At 37.3% G+C, this 18,498-nt stretch overlaps 4 protein-coding genes across 6 annotated transcripts; 3 read left to right on the top strand and 1 right to left on the bottom strand.

Moving 5' to 3' along the window:
* Window positions 1-500: 500 nt before the first annotated feature.
* On the bottom strand, window positions 501-1,669 carry LOC119998604. Its single transcript, XM_038845944.1, has 3 exons — window positions 1,355-1,669; window positions 1,234-1,255; window positions 501-785 (listed from the first exon to the last, which is right to left on the bottom strand). The coding sequence occupies exons 1-3, from the start codon at window positions 1,597-1,599 to the stop codon at window positions 501-503; spliced, it is 552 nt and encodes a 183-aa protein (XP_038701872.1). The 5' UTR covers window positions 1,600-1,669.
* A 477-nt stretch (window positions 1,670-2,146) lies between these two features.
* Window positions 2,147-3,909, top strand: LOC119999019 (chlorophyll a-b binding protein CP29.1, chloroplastic-like). Its single transcript, XM_038846509.1, has 2 exons — window positions 2,147-2,710; window positions 3,429-3,909. Exons 1-2 carry the CDS (start codon window positions 2,207-2,209, stop codon window positions 3,786-3,788), a joined length of 864 nt encoding a protein of 287 aa, XP_038702437.1. The 5' UTR covers window positions 2,147-2,206; the 3' UTR covers window positions 3,789-3,909.
* Window positions 3,910-7,838: 3,929 nt separating this feature from the next.
* LOC119998349 (mitochondrial inner membrane protease subunit 2-like) lies at window positions 7,839-11,350 on the top strand. Its single transcript, XM_038845656.1, has 5 exons — window positions 7,839-8,096; window positions 8,666-8,857; window positions 8,931-9,003; window positions 10,341-10,509; window positions 10,639-11,350. Exons 2-5 carry the CDS (start codon window positions 8,695-8,697, stop codon window positions 10,744-10,746), a joined length of 513 nt encoding a protein of 170 aa, XP_038701584.1. The 5' UTR covers window positions 7,839-8,096; window positions 8,666-8,694; the 3' UTR covers window positions 10,747-11,350.
* Window positions 11,351-12,008: 658 nt separating this feature from the next.
* LOC119998934 (protein yippee-like) lies at window positions 12,009-14,991 on the top strand. Of its 3 annotated transcripts, none has more exons than XM_038846414.1 (6): window positions 12,009-12,241; window positions 12,348-12,526; window positions 13,599-13,642; window positions 14,310-14,418; window positions 14,538-14,593; window positions 14,673-14,757. In XM_038846414.1, the coding sequence occupies exons 2-6, from the start codon at window positions 12,431-12,433 to the stop codon at window positions 14,755-14,757; spliced, it is 390 nt and encodes a 129-aa protein (XP_038702342.1). In that variant the 5' UTR covers window positions 12,009-12,241; window positions 12,348-12,430. The 3 variants fall into 3 exon arrangements, with proteins under 3 accessions (XP_038702342.1, XP_038702340.1, XP_038702341.1); XM_038846412.1 differs by having other exon boundaries at window positions 12,010-12,241; window positions 12,343-12,526; XM_038846413.1 differs by lacking the exon at window positions 12,009-12,241 and having other exon boundaries at window positions 12,431-12,526; window positions 14,673-14,991.
* Window positions 14,992-18,498: the final 3,507 nt, after the last annotated feature.

Here is an 18,498-nt window from a genome sequence, read left to right as displayed (position 1 = left end):
GTGGGTTTGACAATATTGGGTTTGTGTAATGAATGGGTTGAAGAAGCCTGAACTGATAGGCCCAATTAATGCAGAGAGATCTAATTTGACATTTTAGGCTTGGTCATGAAATGGGTTGAGAAAATAGGCCCAGGTTTTAGACTATGAACAGTCAGTCGGAAAGACAACCTCGTCAGATTTTTTTCAAGCAAACTTCGAGAGTTTTTTGTCAATATAACACTGTCTATCATAAAATATCCCAATATAACACCTGAGTGAAAATATTTCCCAAAATAGCATTATAAGTCACTGACAATGATGTGTTTTTTGTAATTTTTAAACAATCACGCCACCGTCGGTAATGTGAATAGTGTAAAAAAACTAGTCAAGACAACGTAGTTGGCGTGACTATTGGATTTACAAAGGTTGGCGTGACCTTAAAAAAAATAAATTTGCAGCAAGTTCCAGCTCCAATTGCACTCAATCAACTTGTCTATGTTTCTTTGCATTCCAGTTGATTGTCAGGCCCATAAAAATACAGTTGTGGCAAATGTATAGTAGCTGCTTACTGACTGCGGGATCACTCTTAGAAGAAACCATGAGAATGGGATGCCCATGAAAGCACTGAACTGCGCACACATGATCCGGCCTTTGTATGTTTTCACTTTTATAACAGCCTTTGTAGTCGTCCAGGACTCCAACCAGATGGATGATGCACTAGCTTTGCTTTTCTCAATCAACAAATCCCTGAAGCCACAAACATCCAGTGATGCAGCGTGGCGTGGTGGGAAGAACGCGTATTTGGACTTGTTGATTCGACACACGAATACCAGGAACAAGTCTACTTAAATCTGTTGATTCGACACACGAATACCATATTTAAGGCTTCAAAACTTTGTTTATTCTAGTGAATATCAAAGAATTGGAAAATACTAGCCGTCTCTTAATTTTATTCAATCAAAAACTCAAAACTAAAATTACTCAATGAGGGTTACAACCTTAAATAGTAAACTAAACGAAACCCTAGACACTTGTAATAGGAAACAAATACTTAAAAAGATACTAGACTCCTAGAAAAATAATACTAATTGATTAACAAACAATTGATTTCCTAAAATACTAAAATAAAATATTTAAGAGAAATATCGCAATCTCAACCTGCATCATCCCGTCAACAAAACTGGAAAATGAAAATATAAGCAGCTAAGTACTTCTAAGCTCAATAGATCCTATTAACAGATGAAAATGGCAAACAGAAAGCAACAAGATAAAATAACTGATACATGAGGTTGAAGCAATAATATCAAGAGATGTAGGTAGCAGTATGCATTGAAAGACATAGCAATAATAGAGCATCTCAAGTGAGCAAGTATACCTATCAGAGTCCTCACCAGAAGCATGGCTGACACTGATTGCTTTCTTTGGGTCTGTGACGAATATCAGAACAAGAAACCCAATTAGTGCACTCAATGCTGCCATCAAGATGAAGGCACAACGCCATCCTGGTATGCCCCAACAATGCTGGCCCGCCATTAATGTTGCCAGAACACCACCTCCTATGCCACCCAAGGTACCAATCAGGCTTAGCAGTCCAAATCCGGTGCCCCTCACACCATCCATATAGCTATCAATGATGAAAGACTACAGAACTGGTATCACAATTGCGAGTCCAAAACCATTTACTGCTGATTTTTTTTTTTTAGGTCACGCCAACAAGTTGTAAATCATTAATCACGCCAACCTTGTTGGCGTGACTAGTTTTTATACACTATTCACGTCATTGTCTATGGCGTGAATGGATCACGTCATCTGTGATGGCGTGATCATTTAAAAATTATAAAGAACACGTAATTACCAGTGACATGTAGTGTTATTTTGGAAAATATTTTTACTCAAGTGTTATATTGGAACATATTATGAGAGTCAGTGTTATATTGACAAAAAACCCCAACCTTCAACCACACAAAAAATAGCACAGTAGTCAGTGTTTGGTGTCACTCATGTGGGGCAACTCCTGCACATCCACCGGATAAGACCTGGATAAGACCCATTCTTTGCCATTCGTCAGATGGATATTCCCCTTCAATCCAACGGCACAGAATCACTACCGTGGATATAACCCCCGAGCCTTATTTAAAAAAAAATACGCCCATATCAAAATATAACCAACCAGCACAACTCCTCTCACCACCCGTCACCACACACATCATTCTCGAAACGACCACCCATGGCCGCCGCCACAACAGCAGCTGCCGCTACATCTTCCTTCATTGGTATGCGCCTCCCAGAGGTGCATTCCAAGTCTGGTCGGGTGGTGGCAAGGTTCGGGTTCGGAACAAAAAAGGCTGCACCGAAGAAAAAATCTGCCAAGCCCACTACAGACCGTCCCCTGTGGTTCCCAGGAGCCAACGCGCCCGAGTACCTTGACGGGACCCTGGTGGGTGATTATGGTTTCGACCCATTTGGATTGGGAAAACCCGTGGAGTACTTGCAGTTCGACGTTGATTCGCTGGACCAGAACTTGGCCAAGAACTTGGCGGGTGACATCATTGGGACCCGGACGGAGACCGCGGATGTGAAGTCTACTCCTCTTCAGCCTTACAGCGAGGTTTTTGGGTTGCAGAGATTTAGGGAATGCGAGCTGATTCATGGAAGGTGGGCCATGTTGGCTACTCTTGGTGCTCTCGCTGTTGAATCGCTCACTGGCATCACATGGCAAGACGCTGGAAAGGTAATTGATATTTGTCAAGTTTTAAATTGGCCTCTTTCATTTGTAGTTCATGCTAATTGTTTGTTTTAAGGCGGTAAGAAAATTACTTGAAAAATCGAATGGTTAGCCGATCAAATGACCAATTATCTTGAAAAAAATATTTAGTGAGAATCGATAAAAAAAATGATCGAATATCTGAAATAATCGTTCGATCGATCGGTTAAATTCTAGTAAAAAAAACCAGAAAAAAATTTGATTGAAACCGACCATTTACACTCCTCATTTATTTCATTGTGAATGTCTGTTTATGCAACTTTTGGTGCTAAAAAAGTTATCAATTTCTAATTCAGTCACCGAATGTTCACATGTCCCAACTTAGAAACTCAATGTTAAAAATTGTTTCAATATGCACACATTAACAAATTTCTCACTATTCGGGTAGATATTCTGCATAAGCAACTTGATTGCTCGAATAATTGAAAATATATTTGTATGCATATTAAAACAATTTTCAACTTTAAATTCTCAAGTTGAAACATTTAAACATTCGGTGATCGAATTAGATCCACTCAACTCTTTCAATAACCAATACATTTCCCCTCAAGAAATCCAACCTAACTCTATATTTAATTGATTTTCATTTCAAGGCTTCATTGATTTTATTACATTGTATGGTTGCTATTGTTGGAGCCAAATTAGCCTCACAAAGTGACTAATTTTAATGGGTTTACATCTTCAGGTGGAACTAGTGGAAGGGTCAACCTACTTGGGCCAACCACTCCCATTTTCCATAACCACATTGATCTGGATAGAGGTGTTGGTGATTGGGTACATTGAGTTCCAAAGGAACGCAGAGCTTGACCCGGAAAAGAGGCTGTACCCAGGAGGCTCATTCTTCGACCCACTTGGCTTGGCCGCTGACCCAGAGAAGAAGGTCACCCTTCAGACAGCTGAGATCAAGCACGCCCGCCTTGCCATGGTTGGTTTCCCGGGCTTTGCGGTCCAAGCTGCTGTTACTGGTAAAGGTCCGCTCCATAACTGGGCTACGCACTTGAGTGACCCTCTACACACCACCATTATTGACAACTTGAGCTCTTAAAAGTGTTTTTTTTTTCACTGAAAGAAATTGCCCGGCTGTAATCGTATTTGTAATATCCTTGTAAAAATCTTTAAGGTTTACTCAATGACAGTTTCTAAGCGGAATATCATATTGGCTACTATATGCAAAAATCTAAGTGAAATATGTTTCAGGCTCTGAAGACGGGAACTCAGATCTTGCTCATGTTAGAAGTATTATCTAGTACCTAAAAGCTCTGTGAGGAAAGGGCAAGTTGTGTAAGAGGGGAGTGTAGGTATAGTATTACTGATGTGGATTGTTTTTTTTTGTATGGGGGTATAATTATATTTTTGGGTAACTATGTAGCTGGTAAATTAGGGTTACAAACTCGAGCCGAATGTACTAAATAATTTCTTATATTAAAAACAGCCGCAAACCTCGAGGACGTAGGTAAATTGTCAAATCTCGTAAATCATGTGTTCTTATTCTTTTTTCTTTATATTTTCGATTGCTTCTCTATATTGTTCTATAATTTATGATTGTCTGTGAAGAACTTGTTTAACAACAATTTCCTTATGTAATTACTAACTTTTTTCGTCATTAAAATTTTGTCCAATATCTTTTACTCTCAATTCTTATAATTTCTTAGATATTTTTTTGGCTCTATGTGCTAAGAATCACCTCAATTTTTCGAGTTCATTTCTTTAGCACATACTTGATTCTGAGATATACTCATTTAAATTTAAACAAGGTTAACGCATTGTGATATATAGTTTTCTTTTTGGTAATGGCTCTTAGGGAGCGCAAAGTAGTTGAACCACTTTCATTTATAAAACGTAGGGTGCTGTCAATATGGCGATTGAAAAAATCATCTTACAATTAGAAAAATTATTTCCCCACCAAATTTACCAATTGACTAGATGATTGTGGGTTGGTCTTGCCACAAAATTAACAGGATTAAAAATTCCTGGGCCTATATGCTGGCCAAATGGGGCGCATGCATTCCCAACACCACCTTCATGGCTTTATGCATGGTGAGCTTTATTTACATCACAGTTTTTATTAATTACTCCCCAACTCTGATCAATTTATCTTTGACCATATGTTTTTCAAAGTATAGGATTAACACACCCCACTCCAAACCTAACTTACAACTTATCTCTGGTATCCAGTTCTTGATTACCATAATCATCCCGACTCCTTCGTCTGTCGTTATTGTTCTCAAAAAGGTCGTGTGGATTCTCTCGGAAACAATAAATCGATGACTTCAACTTCTCTATCAGGGATGACGATGATATGTAGATTTTGGAGCTGTATTATGCAGATTTTGGGGTTGTTTTGGTTCAGATTTTGAAGCTATTTTGTGCAGAATTTTGGAGTTGCTTTGTGCAGATTTTTGAAGATAGTTGGTATAGATTTTGGATCTGTTTTGGTGCAGTTCCTCTATTTCTCTAGGATACAACTTATAGCTTCCTAGTTAACTTGAGCTACTTGTTGTGAAAGTTTTATCTTTTCATTTGAAAATTTCGTTTTCGGACTTCCATGAGACATGCCCTCGTGTATAGTATATCTTTTTTTTACCAAAAAAAAAAAGAGATCATTGTCTGTTGTTTTTTTTTTTTTGTCATTGATGTGTGTTTAATATATGTGTCAGTTTTTGATTATTTGGGGTGTGGTTAGTTATTTTTTAATTTCTATGGGATGTAGATATATCAGAGTATGATTGGTAAAAACTGAGATGTAAATAAAGTGGAAAATGACATATTAATACCACTTTTAAAACTGTTGGACATCTAGATCCACTTCAAAAAACTTTATCCCTCATAAGTCCATTTTTATTTTTTATAATATTTAAATCATTTAAATTTTATCTTATTCCTTTTTTACCCTTTTTAAAGAGGATTAGATCTAATATAATTTTCTCTCTTGTTATATGCTACATCTCTCTTATCTCACTACATCTTCTCTCTCTACTACATCTATCTCTTATCACAATAACTTTCTCTCTCCTACTGCATCTCTATCTCATCACAACAACTTTCTGTCTCCTATTGAATCTCTCTCTTTACTACGTCTTTCTCTCTTTCTCATCTCTTTTTATGGCTATCGTTTTGGTCAAAATATGACTGGGCATTATGCGTCTCTATGAGGGGAGTCTAATGGTGATGGTGGTATTACAAATTATTGTCGAAATCGATCGGATCTGAAGTTTTTTATCCAAATTATAACACTGGTCGACCAATGTTACTGTTTTGAAACAGTAACATTGGTAACACTAGGCGATCAATGTTACTATTTGAAATAGTAACATTGACCGAACAATGTTACTATTTTAAAACGGCCATATCCGATGATCGTTTTGGCCCATACATGACTGGGCATTGTGCGTCTCAGTGAGGGGATTCTAATGGTAGTGGTGGTATGGCGAACCGTCGCTAAAATCGACCGGATCTGAAGTTTTTTCAAAATAGTAACACTGGCCGACTAATGTTACTGTTTTGAAATAGTAACATTGGTAACACTGACCAACCAATGTTTTTGTTTTGAAACAGTAACATTGACCAATGTTACTGTTTTAAAATGGCCAAATCCGATGGCCGTTTTGGGCCGTACCTGACTGGGCATTGTGTGCTTCAATGAGGGGAGTCCAACTGTGATGGTGGTATGGAGAACCGCCACTGAAATCGATCGGATCTGAAGTTTTTTTTCCAAATAATAACATTGGGCGACCAATGTTACTGTTTTGAAACAGTAACATTGGCCGAGATGGATTTGATTACCAGAAGATGTCTTCCCCGATTTCCAAATCGTAGCAATAAAGCAAATCCCATCTCGGCTCTCGAGATGCTCTCTTGTTTATCCTTTATTTCTTTATGTGTTTTTATCTTCTTGTTTTTTTTTTTACTTTCTTGGAAGGATAATGTTGTTTTTCTAGCTAATTCTCACTTATTTTGTTCGGAAATCAAAAACCCTAGAATGTCTGGTTCTGTCTGTGAATTTTTGCATTCAGATCTACGAAGTTACCACGTTTTTGAGGTTTATGTGGTTTGAATTTTGTTTTGTTTGGTGTGTTGGCAGCTTGAATTTGGAGGTCGAATGGATGTTGGCGGTAGTAGTGGTGGTAATGGGGGCCAGCGTAGAATTTCAAAGTTGTTATGAGAGAGATGCAATAGGAGAGAGAAAGTTATTGTGATAAGAGAAGAGAAGTGTAGTTGTGGGAGGAAGATAAGGATAAAAAAGTAATTAGCATAGTAGTGGTACCTTAGAGGGATAAAGTTTTTTGGACTGGACCTAAGTGTCCAAAAGTTTCACAAGTGGTACCGGCCTGAAATTTTCCCTAAATAAAGTTCACCTTTGTACATTACACTGTTGGCTCGATAGCCGGATGCGATGCTCCGGACTGTGAATTTGGACTTTGGCCCCTAAGGCCCGTGTAGTTGGTCTTTGCTTTTCTGTATTGCTTGCTGCCTTATAAAAAGGGAAAAAAAAATAATTTTATTCTACGGCATCGTTTGATCATTGATGATAATACATACATGATAGTATGATAGAATGTTAGAAATCTAAGCTCAAAAACATCAAATATTATTTTCATCATTGATGATAATAAAAACATGATAGAATGTTAGAAATCTAAGCTAAAAAAAACATCAGCATTATCCTATTTGGTCTAACATAGCTCGACTCCTTAACTGAGAGTTGATATGTGGTTTTATGAGAAATGATAATATGTGTCCTTAGCATTAGATATTGATAAAAATGATGTATTGGAATCTGAAAAAAATATATATATTTTAAGTTGTATTTTTAGGACACACGCTATTAATACCATTTACTTATATTATAGGAGGATTATACCAATTTGATAGGATAGTGTCGTACTAGGTAGTTATAAAAAAAATATTAGGTGTTATTTAGCAATAAATAAATAAAAGTAGAGAACACAATTAGTTCATATGCCACTCAATGTGTGTGATATTTTATAGAAGCCTCGAGTTCGAATCTTCCGATCTCAATCCCCTTCTCTGTATTAAAAAAATAAAAATAAAAACTGAAACTGAAACTGGAGTAACCTTAGAAGTTATAGAAGAATGAATATACCACGTTTTCCCATTTTCACCGCCACTCCTTTATATTCATCCTAAACGTTCTATAGCCGCCTCGTTAAACTCAGAAGCAAATTCGTATTTTCCGTCAGCGCCCAAGCTCACCAGAAAATTTTAGGAATTCCGTTGGTATTGGCTTTTACATGCCAGGCCGTTCTTCCTCGTGTCGTGTGGTTTTGAAAGATCCCACGTAATACGGTTTAAAATTATGGAGATCTCAACACTGTCAAGATTGAGCTGACAGGTAAGAATGCCCCCTTTTTTTGTCGATTCATCGTATCTTGTTTGTTAATACATGGAATTGTTGTCGGTGATCTTGTTTCCACTACGTTAGAATGCCGACGGGAGTAGTTGATAGTTGTTGTTGTTATTGAATCTGTTTGTTATTGAAATGCCTGAGAGGGAGCTTGCTGCAAAAACCCCCCTTAAACCCTAACCTAATTGGACCAGTCCATGGGCCTTTTGTTCTTCCCTTCTGTGTAAACTCCTTTTGGCCTCACTAGAAGTTCTGTGGGGAAATTTGTTGTTGCAACTTTTTACCCCATCTTGGTGTGGTTACATATATGTTGTTATGTTTTTGTTTGTTTGGTTTCTTCTAATGGTGTGGGCTCATGTTAGAGTATATGTCTCCTTTGGCAATGGCAACAAGATATGTTGAAATAATGTGCTTATGCTATGGAATGATTATGGAGATTTTGTCCATTACATTGTTCTATGCGAGTAAAAAACGATTGAAATATGAGATTATTGTAATCGGAGTAGTAGCTGAAATATTCGTTGTTGATGGCACGCTCTAATAGATTACTTTTTCAGCTGACACTAATTTCCAGGCAAATTTGGACATGGGAACTCGAAAATTCTTATGGGATGTGGCAAAGAAGTACTTTACAGTTGGACTCATTACCTTCACCATTTCAGATTATGCCAGTGTTATTCACGTCCGGGGAGCCTCTATGACTCCCACATTTAATCCTGAAACAAATACCACTTTTGGGTCACTAACTGGTAATAATATATTTAAAAGCAAGTGTTGGACCGCCATTGCAATTATCACTGTCTTATCATGTGTTGGATGCAGATGACATGGTTCTGGTGGAAAAGTTTTGCCTAACAAATTACAAATTTTCACGCGGTGATGTGGTAGTTTTCAGGTAAGGTCTCTCCATGTCTATTTAAAGAAGCATTTATACTATATTTTGCTCTAATAACCCAGTTTTGATTACATTATAAAAAAGATGTTCCTCAACATTGTTATAGAACTGGGACAAATGAATGCCAAACCAATTGTAGTGTGCAAATCAAAGATAATGTATATGTTTGGCAGTACTTTTTACTGCGTTCAGTTGCACTTCACCTCACAACACCACAGTTTTTTGTGACACGCCAAACGCTTTTACAGTAGACCTTACCTCACAGCACCACAACTTTTTACCTCATAGCACCTCACCTCACCGCACCGCACCCCCAAACGCTTACAAATATATGTTGAATTGTCACACGTAATCAAATTAGGTCAATTATTTTATTTTAGATTAATGTACAATGTAAATTTTAAGTGATTTTATATTAATATTATTAGTCATTTAATATAACCGTAATTTAAATACGCCAAACGCACCTCACAGCACCACACCACAATTTTAAAAGGGATGCGCCAAATAGCTTTTTGCGTTCCAACTTACTTCACAGCACCACAGTTTTATAACTCACAGCACCGCACAACACCTCACAGCAGTTGACAACACTCCCAAACAGGACCAATATGAAAATCGATGTGGGCTTGCATTAGATAGAATGAATTTGTTTCCCAATTGCCATAATAATTGTGAATTCCTCTTACTGATTTTTGTGATGCTGTGTGGATCGGTTAATGATGATTGAGTAACTTTTATCCGTTGAGCAATGGCCCTTCCACTCGACACCGTCGGATCACTAAGGCCGACTTTCGTGATGCTGAGTGTTGACCAGTTAAATTGATTTGGTTTTTGTTGGTTAGAGATTTATTATGATTTAGATAACATTTGAGTATCAGAAGAAGTTGTGATCCCAACCAGAATCTTTCAAACTTTGAGTTGGCTTATTCATTTGGTCAAGTTTGATATCAGCTGTCAGCTCCCTTGATGCAGAAAACCATTCACACGGTGGCTCACTTGACCAATAAATCATTCTTCAAGCTGTTTTTATCCTGTAATTGAGTTTCTAAAAGTTATTGGCTTATTGGTGTCTATACATATTGCATGAAAAGAGTACTTTGAGAATTTGATCAAAGTAAGAATTGGTTAGTGCCTTATTAATCCTCGTCTGTCGACTGTCAATGATATCGAGATTAATTATTGTTATTGTTTATCAAACATTTCAGCTATGATACACATACACAATATATGTCTCTCCAATCAGTTTACAGTGCATGAATAGTCTTGAAGCATGCTATTGATGCAAAGCCTTTTGTGTTATAATCTGATGTTGCTAATGTGGGATCCCTCTCCAGCTCTCCAAGCAATTACAAAGAGAAACATATAAAGAGAATTATCGGCTTACCAGGTGATTGGATAGGAGAAGCACCATATTCTTATGATGCAATCAAGGTTCCTGAAGGACATTGTTGGGTTGAAGGAGACAATCCAGCATTCAGCTTGGATTCAAGAGCTTATGGGCCGGTAAGTTTTCCGTGCCACCATATTTGTGCTTAGCTTGAACAATGTCATAGTGAAAAGTTTGATGATAATTGTTCCAACTGTCAAAAACATTTCCTTGTTCACCTAAACCTAATAGGCTATTTGTGTCAGGTTCCATTGGGTTTAGTTCGGGGGAGGGTCACCCATATTGTATGGCCGCCTCAGAGAATTGGTGATGTCAACAGAATATTTCCTCAGGACAGACTTTCTCCTAATTGAAATTCAATGAACGCCCCATTTTCGCATGGTAATAGACTATTTTTCCTCAGCTTTATGAAATCCATTATTCTTTGATTGGATCATTTTTCTCTGATAAAAGAAATGTCAGGACTGTTGTATGTGTTTCCATACCCCTTTACAATTTTGGACTCTTTCCATATTTTACTCCTTTGTATTCATTTTTTGGCACTGATTTGCACCCCCCTGAGCGTGCAAATGCACGAATTGGGCAATTGGAAGTTTGGAACTAAAATCTAGATGATCAAGACTGTTGCTTGAAGATCGTCTCCCTGATCGGTTTTGTGCCATCAACTGGAATCCAAATGGAGATAATTCTGCATTGTAAAGTTGTATTTGTTCAGATCTTCTGATTGTAGGGTACAGAGTTTCCAAATATGTCAGAAAATAAGCTTTATCAATGCTAAGAACTGAGAATTCAGTAGCTTGTTAATTATTAGCCTAAGATGCTCTGAATCATTTTGTTACATAGGACATGGTTTAAAGGTCCCTGGTATTTCCAATCACTATACTTCAGGTTCAGGCACAATCTGATCATCTCTCTTGTAATCATGAATACATAAGGAAGCAAGAGGAGCTTTGTTCACCTTGCAAGGATACTCGTTCCTCCTCCATTGGAGCTCATTTGCATGGGGGACGTATCTTTAAAATTGTTAATATTCTCCTGTTCCTCATGGCAATAAATTATTCAATGGTTGTGACACGCCATGTCAATTTACAAGCGGTTAGTGATAATGTGCATATAAGTAGTTGAGAATGGAGATGAGTAGTTTGTAATATAAATTTTAAAAATATCTAGGTTCTTATGCATCATATTAATGTATAACATGGTTTGTCAAAATTATTGAATAATTACTCTATCATCATATGTTGAAAGAAATACAAGCTTAATTCGGTACATTAACATATGACATATTAGTATGGTGTGTCAGAACCACTGAATAACCACTCTATCTATCATCACGTGTCGTAAAAAATATAGGTTTAATTTGGTACATTGATTTATGACATGGTGTGTGCTAGAACCATTGAATAACTACTCTATCATCACGTGTCGTAAAAAATACGGGTTAATACGGGTTTAATTTGGTACATTGACTTATGACATGGTGTGCGCCAGAACCATTGAATAACTATTCTGATCACGTGTCGTCGTAAAAAATACAGGTTTAATTTGGTAAATTAACCATTGAATATGGTGGCGTGATACCGGTTTAATTCAGTGAACGTGCATGGTATATTTTCTATTGTAGAAAAGAGGACAAAATGGGATAAAAAGCTTAAAGAGAAAAACGAGGGGCAAAAGGATTTCTCCCTGAATCCATATTTTCATATTTCCTTCCAAAATTATTAAATATTAATTCTATAAATACAAAAAAAGAAGTGCGTATACAGGTGCACGCACCAGACACCCTTTCTCTACTTGTTACGCCTCGGCAGCCTTTTATGCTCTCTGTAACTGCAACTGCAACTGCTTGTAAGATCAATGAAACAACCGATACATTGTGAAGCATTTCTCGTTGAACTTCGATTTCTGATTCGGGGTTTCTTGAATTATGCTTGATTTCCCTTTTCTAGTTCAGGTGATTGTTTTTTATGCACTGGGCAAGAGAGAGAGAAATTTTGGTATGCGAAAGATTGATCAGATAAGCGATAAAGGAAAGAAATGGGGAGGATTTTTGTGATCAGTCTTGAAGGAAGTTTCTATAGCTGCAAGCACTGCCGGACCCATCTTGGTTTATCCAAGGATATCCTATCCAAGGTTCTTTTTGATTAATCTGTTGATCTTTACTTTTCTTTCTCCATTGATGTTTATGTTTCTTTCTCTACAGTTGTTCATGTTGGAATATGATGTTTTTGCTTTTTGTGTATTAGTGTTTAGACGGGCAATACCCCTTAGCCGAGATGATTAAGGCATATAATCGACTTGGTCGTACACAAGTCGACTCCTCCACCTCACTTAACAAAAAAAAAGTGTGGTTTAGACAGAAAATCTAGTGTTAAGTTCCTCTATAATTGTGGAGGGCAAATAAATTCACAAGACTGACAATAATTTTAGAAGGGAAACATTTCGTTGCACGTAACGTTGGAAGAATTGGTGGCGTTGAAATATAGTTGTTGAGTAGTGCTTGCACATTTCATCTATGAAGAAATAACTTGATATATATGGTGCTATTGTAGCATGTTTCAGTATCATTGATCTTCATTCAAACCCATTCAGGTTGGGATGATTAAATTCTGTATTGGTAAGAACAATTTTGGTTTCCTTTCCAGTTACCATCCTCTATGATTTTTCTGTCTAATAAAAACATGAATAGAAATTTTACTCGATTGATGATGTAGGTATTTGCATTTGTAGCCTTAATAGAGGATTCAGCTCTTTAATTATCGTAGTTAAACTCTGCAAATTTACAAACTAAAGATATGCTATATTCAAGGACAAGAATGTGAGTTTTAACCTTCAATATATATGTTTTGTCTTGATTCTTATCAATTTTTACGTATCTTCCTAGAAGACAGATGCTAGTCCATTCTCTCCTGATTTTCTCTGACTATTAGGCGTCGAATTGAAAATGCTAGTTTTGGTAATCTGCACAAATAAAGGGATACGTTGATTATATTTCTATTTGGAGACATGACCTGTGGTATTTGCCCCCAGTTTGCAGCTGGCTCTTACGCTTGTAAACTTCATCATTGCAAAGATAAATTATGTTATTCCTATTCATTACTCATTGAGTGTCATGTTTTGACTGCTCTGTGTCTGGATCATGTTGAGTACCTTTGGGCATCCAATAGACTGCCTCCTTCTAACCATTGTTTTGCCCATGTTTCAGTCCTTCCAATGCAGGCATGGCAAAGCTTATCTCTTTGATAAGGTGTAAGTGTTCCATAATTCTTAGCTGGTAATCCCAATTTAGGTTTCCTTGATTTTTGTGCATTTCTTGTAAAATTGAGTATTCATGGTGTTTGGACTTCTAGTTACAATATGTAGCATGTGGCTTGGTATCTATCAAACGTGTAGCATGTTGCAGCCATTCATACAAGTGAATGCATTTGCAATTAAAAATTCTTCTGCACCATGTATGCAATATACTAAAGCAGCCCATATTTTTCGGGAAATTGTTGCTGTCCGAATAACATGCCTCGTTCTCTTAACTAGTATGGAAAACCATGCTGCTATCAGTAGGCTAAAGTAGAACCACTTCCATTTCCTGCAGTGAACTGAAATAGCCTGACATATTTTCCTTATTGTCATCGTCATGAACAACTTCCATTCCTGTATTGAACCAAACGCCTGACATACAGCATTGAACATTAATATTTCTGAAAATGTTTTTTTGGGATCGGATTATCTTTTTCATGCTCCACATTTGAGGTAGTCATTTCCTAATGGCTGATATGGATATCCCTTCTACGGCCCATCAATTGCATTCTTTCACGTGCATTCCTGTTTACTTGCATTCGAACAGAATCATACATGAGCTGTAAGCATTTTCTCGCACTAAATGCTCTCACTAAGATTTTTTATTCTGAATAAATGGCAGTGTCAATATAACAGTTGGAGAACAAGAAGAGCGGATGATGATGACTGGAATGCACACTGTTGTTGATATATTCTGCGTTGGTTGCGGCTCACGTCTTGGTTGGAAATATGTACAATGTCTTTTTCCAAATTCACAGCCTGTGGTCCTGCATTTCTTTTTCAGTGCAGTGCTCCGCATCAATTCATTGTTTCCCGGCTCTATTTTACTGATTATGTTTTCTAATTTCAGGAGTCTGCATATGAGAAGTCCCAGCAGTACAAGAAGGGAAAATTTATACTTGAGAGGTAGCAGTACTTACCATTTGTGGAAGTGCTTTAGAGTGTTTTTTCAATGTTCTGAGATGCAAATTTTACTGTTGATTAGGTTTCAGGTGCTGGGTCCCGATGGAAGTCAATACATGGTCCGTCACGAAGTTGAGGTTGAGAGTAGCGATGCTGAGGATGCTTGATTGATCGTTCTATTTGCAAATTGATCCACTTTTTTCCTGAAATGTACATCCTCTTCTTATTTTGTTTCATCTAAGCCTGCTATCCAGGTTCTTAAATTTCATTGTTTTCTGTTTCTAGTCTGTTCTTAACAGCCATTAGACTTGTAATTCTTTTGGATTATCCAACAATGATAACTGATGCGGATTATTTCCAACTTTACTCTACTATCAGCATCTATATACTGTCTTTAATTGGAGATGAGATGCCTAACAGGTTGAAACCCTTCTGCTTTCCTTATCGATGACCATAAAATTTCGCTCCTGCAGCCTTAAGAGCTGGACGATATTTTGAAATGCTTTCATTGATTTCTTATATTTGCTTTGACAATGGAGGCCAGATCAACTAAGCCTTTGAGGAATGATGAATGCATATCATGCGTTTTAGCTTTTGTCAGTAACTGTTCAAGTTTCATAGTAAAGAATAGTGTGTAGCATTGTGAGCATCTCAGGGTATGCATTTTATGGTTGGAAAGCAAAGTAAAAGAAAGCTTGGACGTGAAAGCTGGATTCTCTTCTGTTTTCTTGTTGAGGGAGGCGACTTCTCTAGGCCGATACGCCATTGGGGCTTATGTCCTCGGTGGGTTTGACAGTGTGTTTGACACTACATCTGGTTTCGCCCCAACACACCGAGTTCGGGCTGAAACCCGTTTGGACATGATTCATATGCGGTGTGCTGGAGTGTCACGACGGTGAGTTTCAGACTGAAGTTGTAGTGAGATTTTTTACAATTTTGCCCCCAATGAATTCCATAATACTTTTATGTCATATGCCATTTTAACCTAGATTGCTCATCTACTTCGACAAACCCGTTTGCGAATCTCCCACAAAAGTTGATGCACTCTATGGACCTAGGGGATGGGCCCCAGTGACTCAATAAATTTTCCACTAACCTTAATATGATTGATGTATGGGCTCCCAACTAAAAAATGACCCCCAATCCATTCAGATACTTAACATGCCCACTAAGTGACCCACACACTCCACTTTGACCCAATCCATTAAGATACTCAATAAATAAATAAATAAAAGCTCGTCCAGTCCACTAAGTGACCCACACATCCCACTTTGACTCAGTCTTTCTAAACCCAACTCTTTCGTGACCCAACAAAGCCAACCCAATCCACTATGTATTTTTTTATTGTTTTGAAGTATTATTAATGTGTGTGTTGTGTTTACAATCTATATTCGTAAATTCATGAGATAACAAACTCCAAAAAAAATTCTAGGACTTGTCAAACCTCCCACATTAGCTGGGAACCAAGAAGCGCCTGTATATAAAGCAAACATTCCTTCCATAGGCCTTTTAGGGGGAAGAATATGGGGGTCTAGATTTATTACAAGACTGTTGCCCGAACTCCCACACCATTTTTTTGTGCCCCCAATGATCTCAATTCTCGAGTCCACCATTGATCTCCCATAATTGTGCAATACATTGATGAGGCTTGGTCCTGTGGCCCCTCAATTCTTCCTTGTGATCCTCATATGATGCTATTGCTCGATTTTGAGCTGCATAGATAAGGTACCCAAAATTCTTTCTATGCTGTTGAGTGTGATGTGCCTTGCCCATCATTCCATCAAGTGTTCGACCATTTTGCCACACTCATTTACACCACTTTTGATTGACACGTGTCTTTTTCAACATGGGTTTTCTTCTTTCATTTTCTTATGTGATTTTGAATTGTGATTGAGTGGTTTCCATCTATTAGAGGCATTTTGTATGATGGAGGAGAAGAAGAAAGGAAAGTAGTGTTTGCACAAGTGGAAGGACTATTGCTATTGAAGGGTGCATTTGTGGATTGCAGCAAAGGGGAGACCTTCTTTTTTCTTTTTCTTTTTTTATGAACATAGAATATATTAAGAACCAGAAGAAACAGTGATCCTTCAACAGAAAAGAGCCAATACAAGCAGGGTACTCTTCTAACCAAACAATTAATAAGGGGCCCCAACTGCTGAGCATTTCTAGCTAAAGAGTGAGCCACAAAAATTACATTCTCTATTGACATACTGAAAACTCACACTCCCCATAAGTCTAGCTACAGCGTAAATAGCTTCAAGGAGATGGCCAAATGTTGTAAGCTAGAAGGAAGCAGAGTGTATCGTAGAAATGAAAATAGCCGAATCAGACTCAACCACCGTATCTCGAAACCCAACTTCATAACTGAAGGTAAGCCCATGAAGAATTGCCATAATGTCAGCAATAATTGGTTCAAGGCCTTCTTTGGAGGAAAGGAGATTGGGTTTTTGGACAATGCATTTGGGTGTAGGAGACCAAATTAGTATAGTGTGCCAAAGAATAGTACTAGAGAGTAGGCGTAAAACAATTTTAATTAATTGAAAAGATTAGGAAACAATACATAAAGGGATAAAAAAAAAATCCCAGTTTTAATTAATGGGAGTTTATTCTTTTTTTCTAAAAGGGAATACGTCTCAACAATTCATTTCATGATAGCCAAGTTACACCTAACGCCGACGATAGCAGCCTAGAAAATTACAAACCGAAACCTAGGAAAGTAGGTGTCATGACTCAAGAACAACAAAAAACAAACAAACATCAAACAACATTAGTGTACATCTCCTTCATCGTGTTTCACCACAATTTATTTGTTGATGCTAAATACATTTTCACCATAACTCACATCATCTCACCCGTAAGAGATAAAAACACAACAGACGCCCAAACAAATTCAATTTAATAATGTTAGTGACTCTTATCAGAGAGCACCACATTTGGAAAAGCTAGTATGAGATTCCTGAACCCCTTCTCCCAATCTAGTCAAAAGTTAAAATACCCAAATGAAAAGTTGAAGCTTTTCTTGACAATTCAAATTTTTAGGGACACGTTCTGATTTCTGAATCATATGGATTGTGGATAGGTTCGGCCCACTCATGCTCATACAACTATACAAGCCTGATATGGGCCAAAAGCTTAAATTATATATTCATAATATCATGACTGTCCTTGGGAAGGGCCATCTGTATCTGGACTATGGGCTTCAATTCGCCTAAACCCATCAATTACTAATATTTAGGCATTTGATTGGGATCTTATGAAAAATGATTTCTTGGAATTATTTCAACAATTCCACATGATATGCACCATTGAATGCATTGTGTGTGGTATTGTCAAATATAATGCATTATTGTATTGGATGGTGGAATTGGTTGGATTAATTCCAGCCTCCTATCGTTGATCTTATCGATGAGATCTAACGATATGTTTAGCCAATCGGAACCAGTTCTCCAAGCTCTCTCTATTAATGCTTTCATAAAGTATTAAATATAAAAAAATTCATAAAGTATTAAATATAAAGTTTTGTGATAAGATTTAGTGTTGTGTTGTTTCTTTTCATAGACTCCATGTTTTTTAGGTTATGAAAACAAATAGGAATCACATGACCAAACCACAAATAGAAATCAAATACATGATGACGTTTGATTCAAGAAAACTTACTCTGACAACCCTCTCTTGTTACCCATTTTTAATCCTCCTAAATCAATGACTTAATATATTATACCTACACATTTAAAAAAAAAAAAAAGATTCAGGGGGTCCAGGCTCCCCTCGTCCCCACATAGCTTTGCCTTGGGCTGAAGTAATATTATTGTGGCCACGAGATGGACTTTGACCCAACTTATTTATCATCAGGTGATAAATTTCTGTGCGTGAAGCCATGATCATCTAGATTTATGGCCACATCGGAC

This window comes from Tripterygium wilfordii, chromosome 5 (assembly GCF_013401445.1).
Source record: "Tripterygium wilfordii isolate XIE 37 chromosome 5, ASM1340144v1, whole genome shotgun sequence".
Classification (NCBI taxonomy): domain Eukaryota; kingdom Viridiplantae; phylum Streptophyta; class Magnoliopsida; order Celastrales; family Celastraceae; genus Tripterygium; species Tripterygium wilfordii.
Note: the sequence above shows the minus strand (reverse complement) of the source record. Positions and strands in the feature narration are given on the sequence as shown.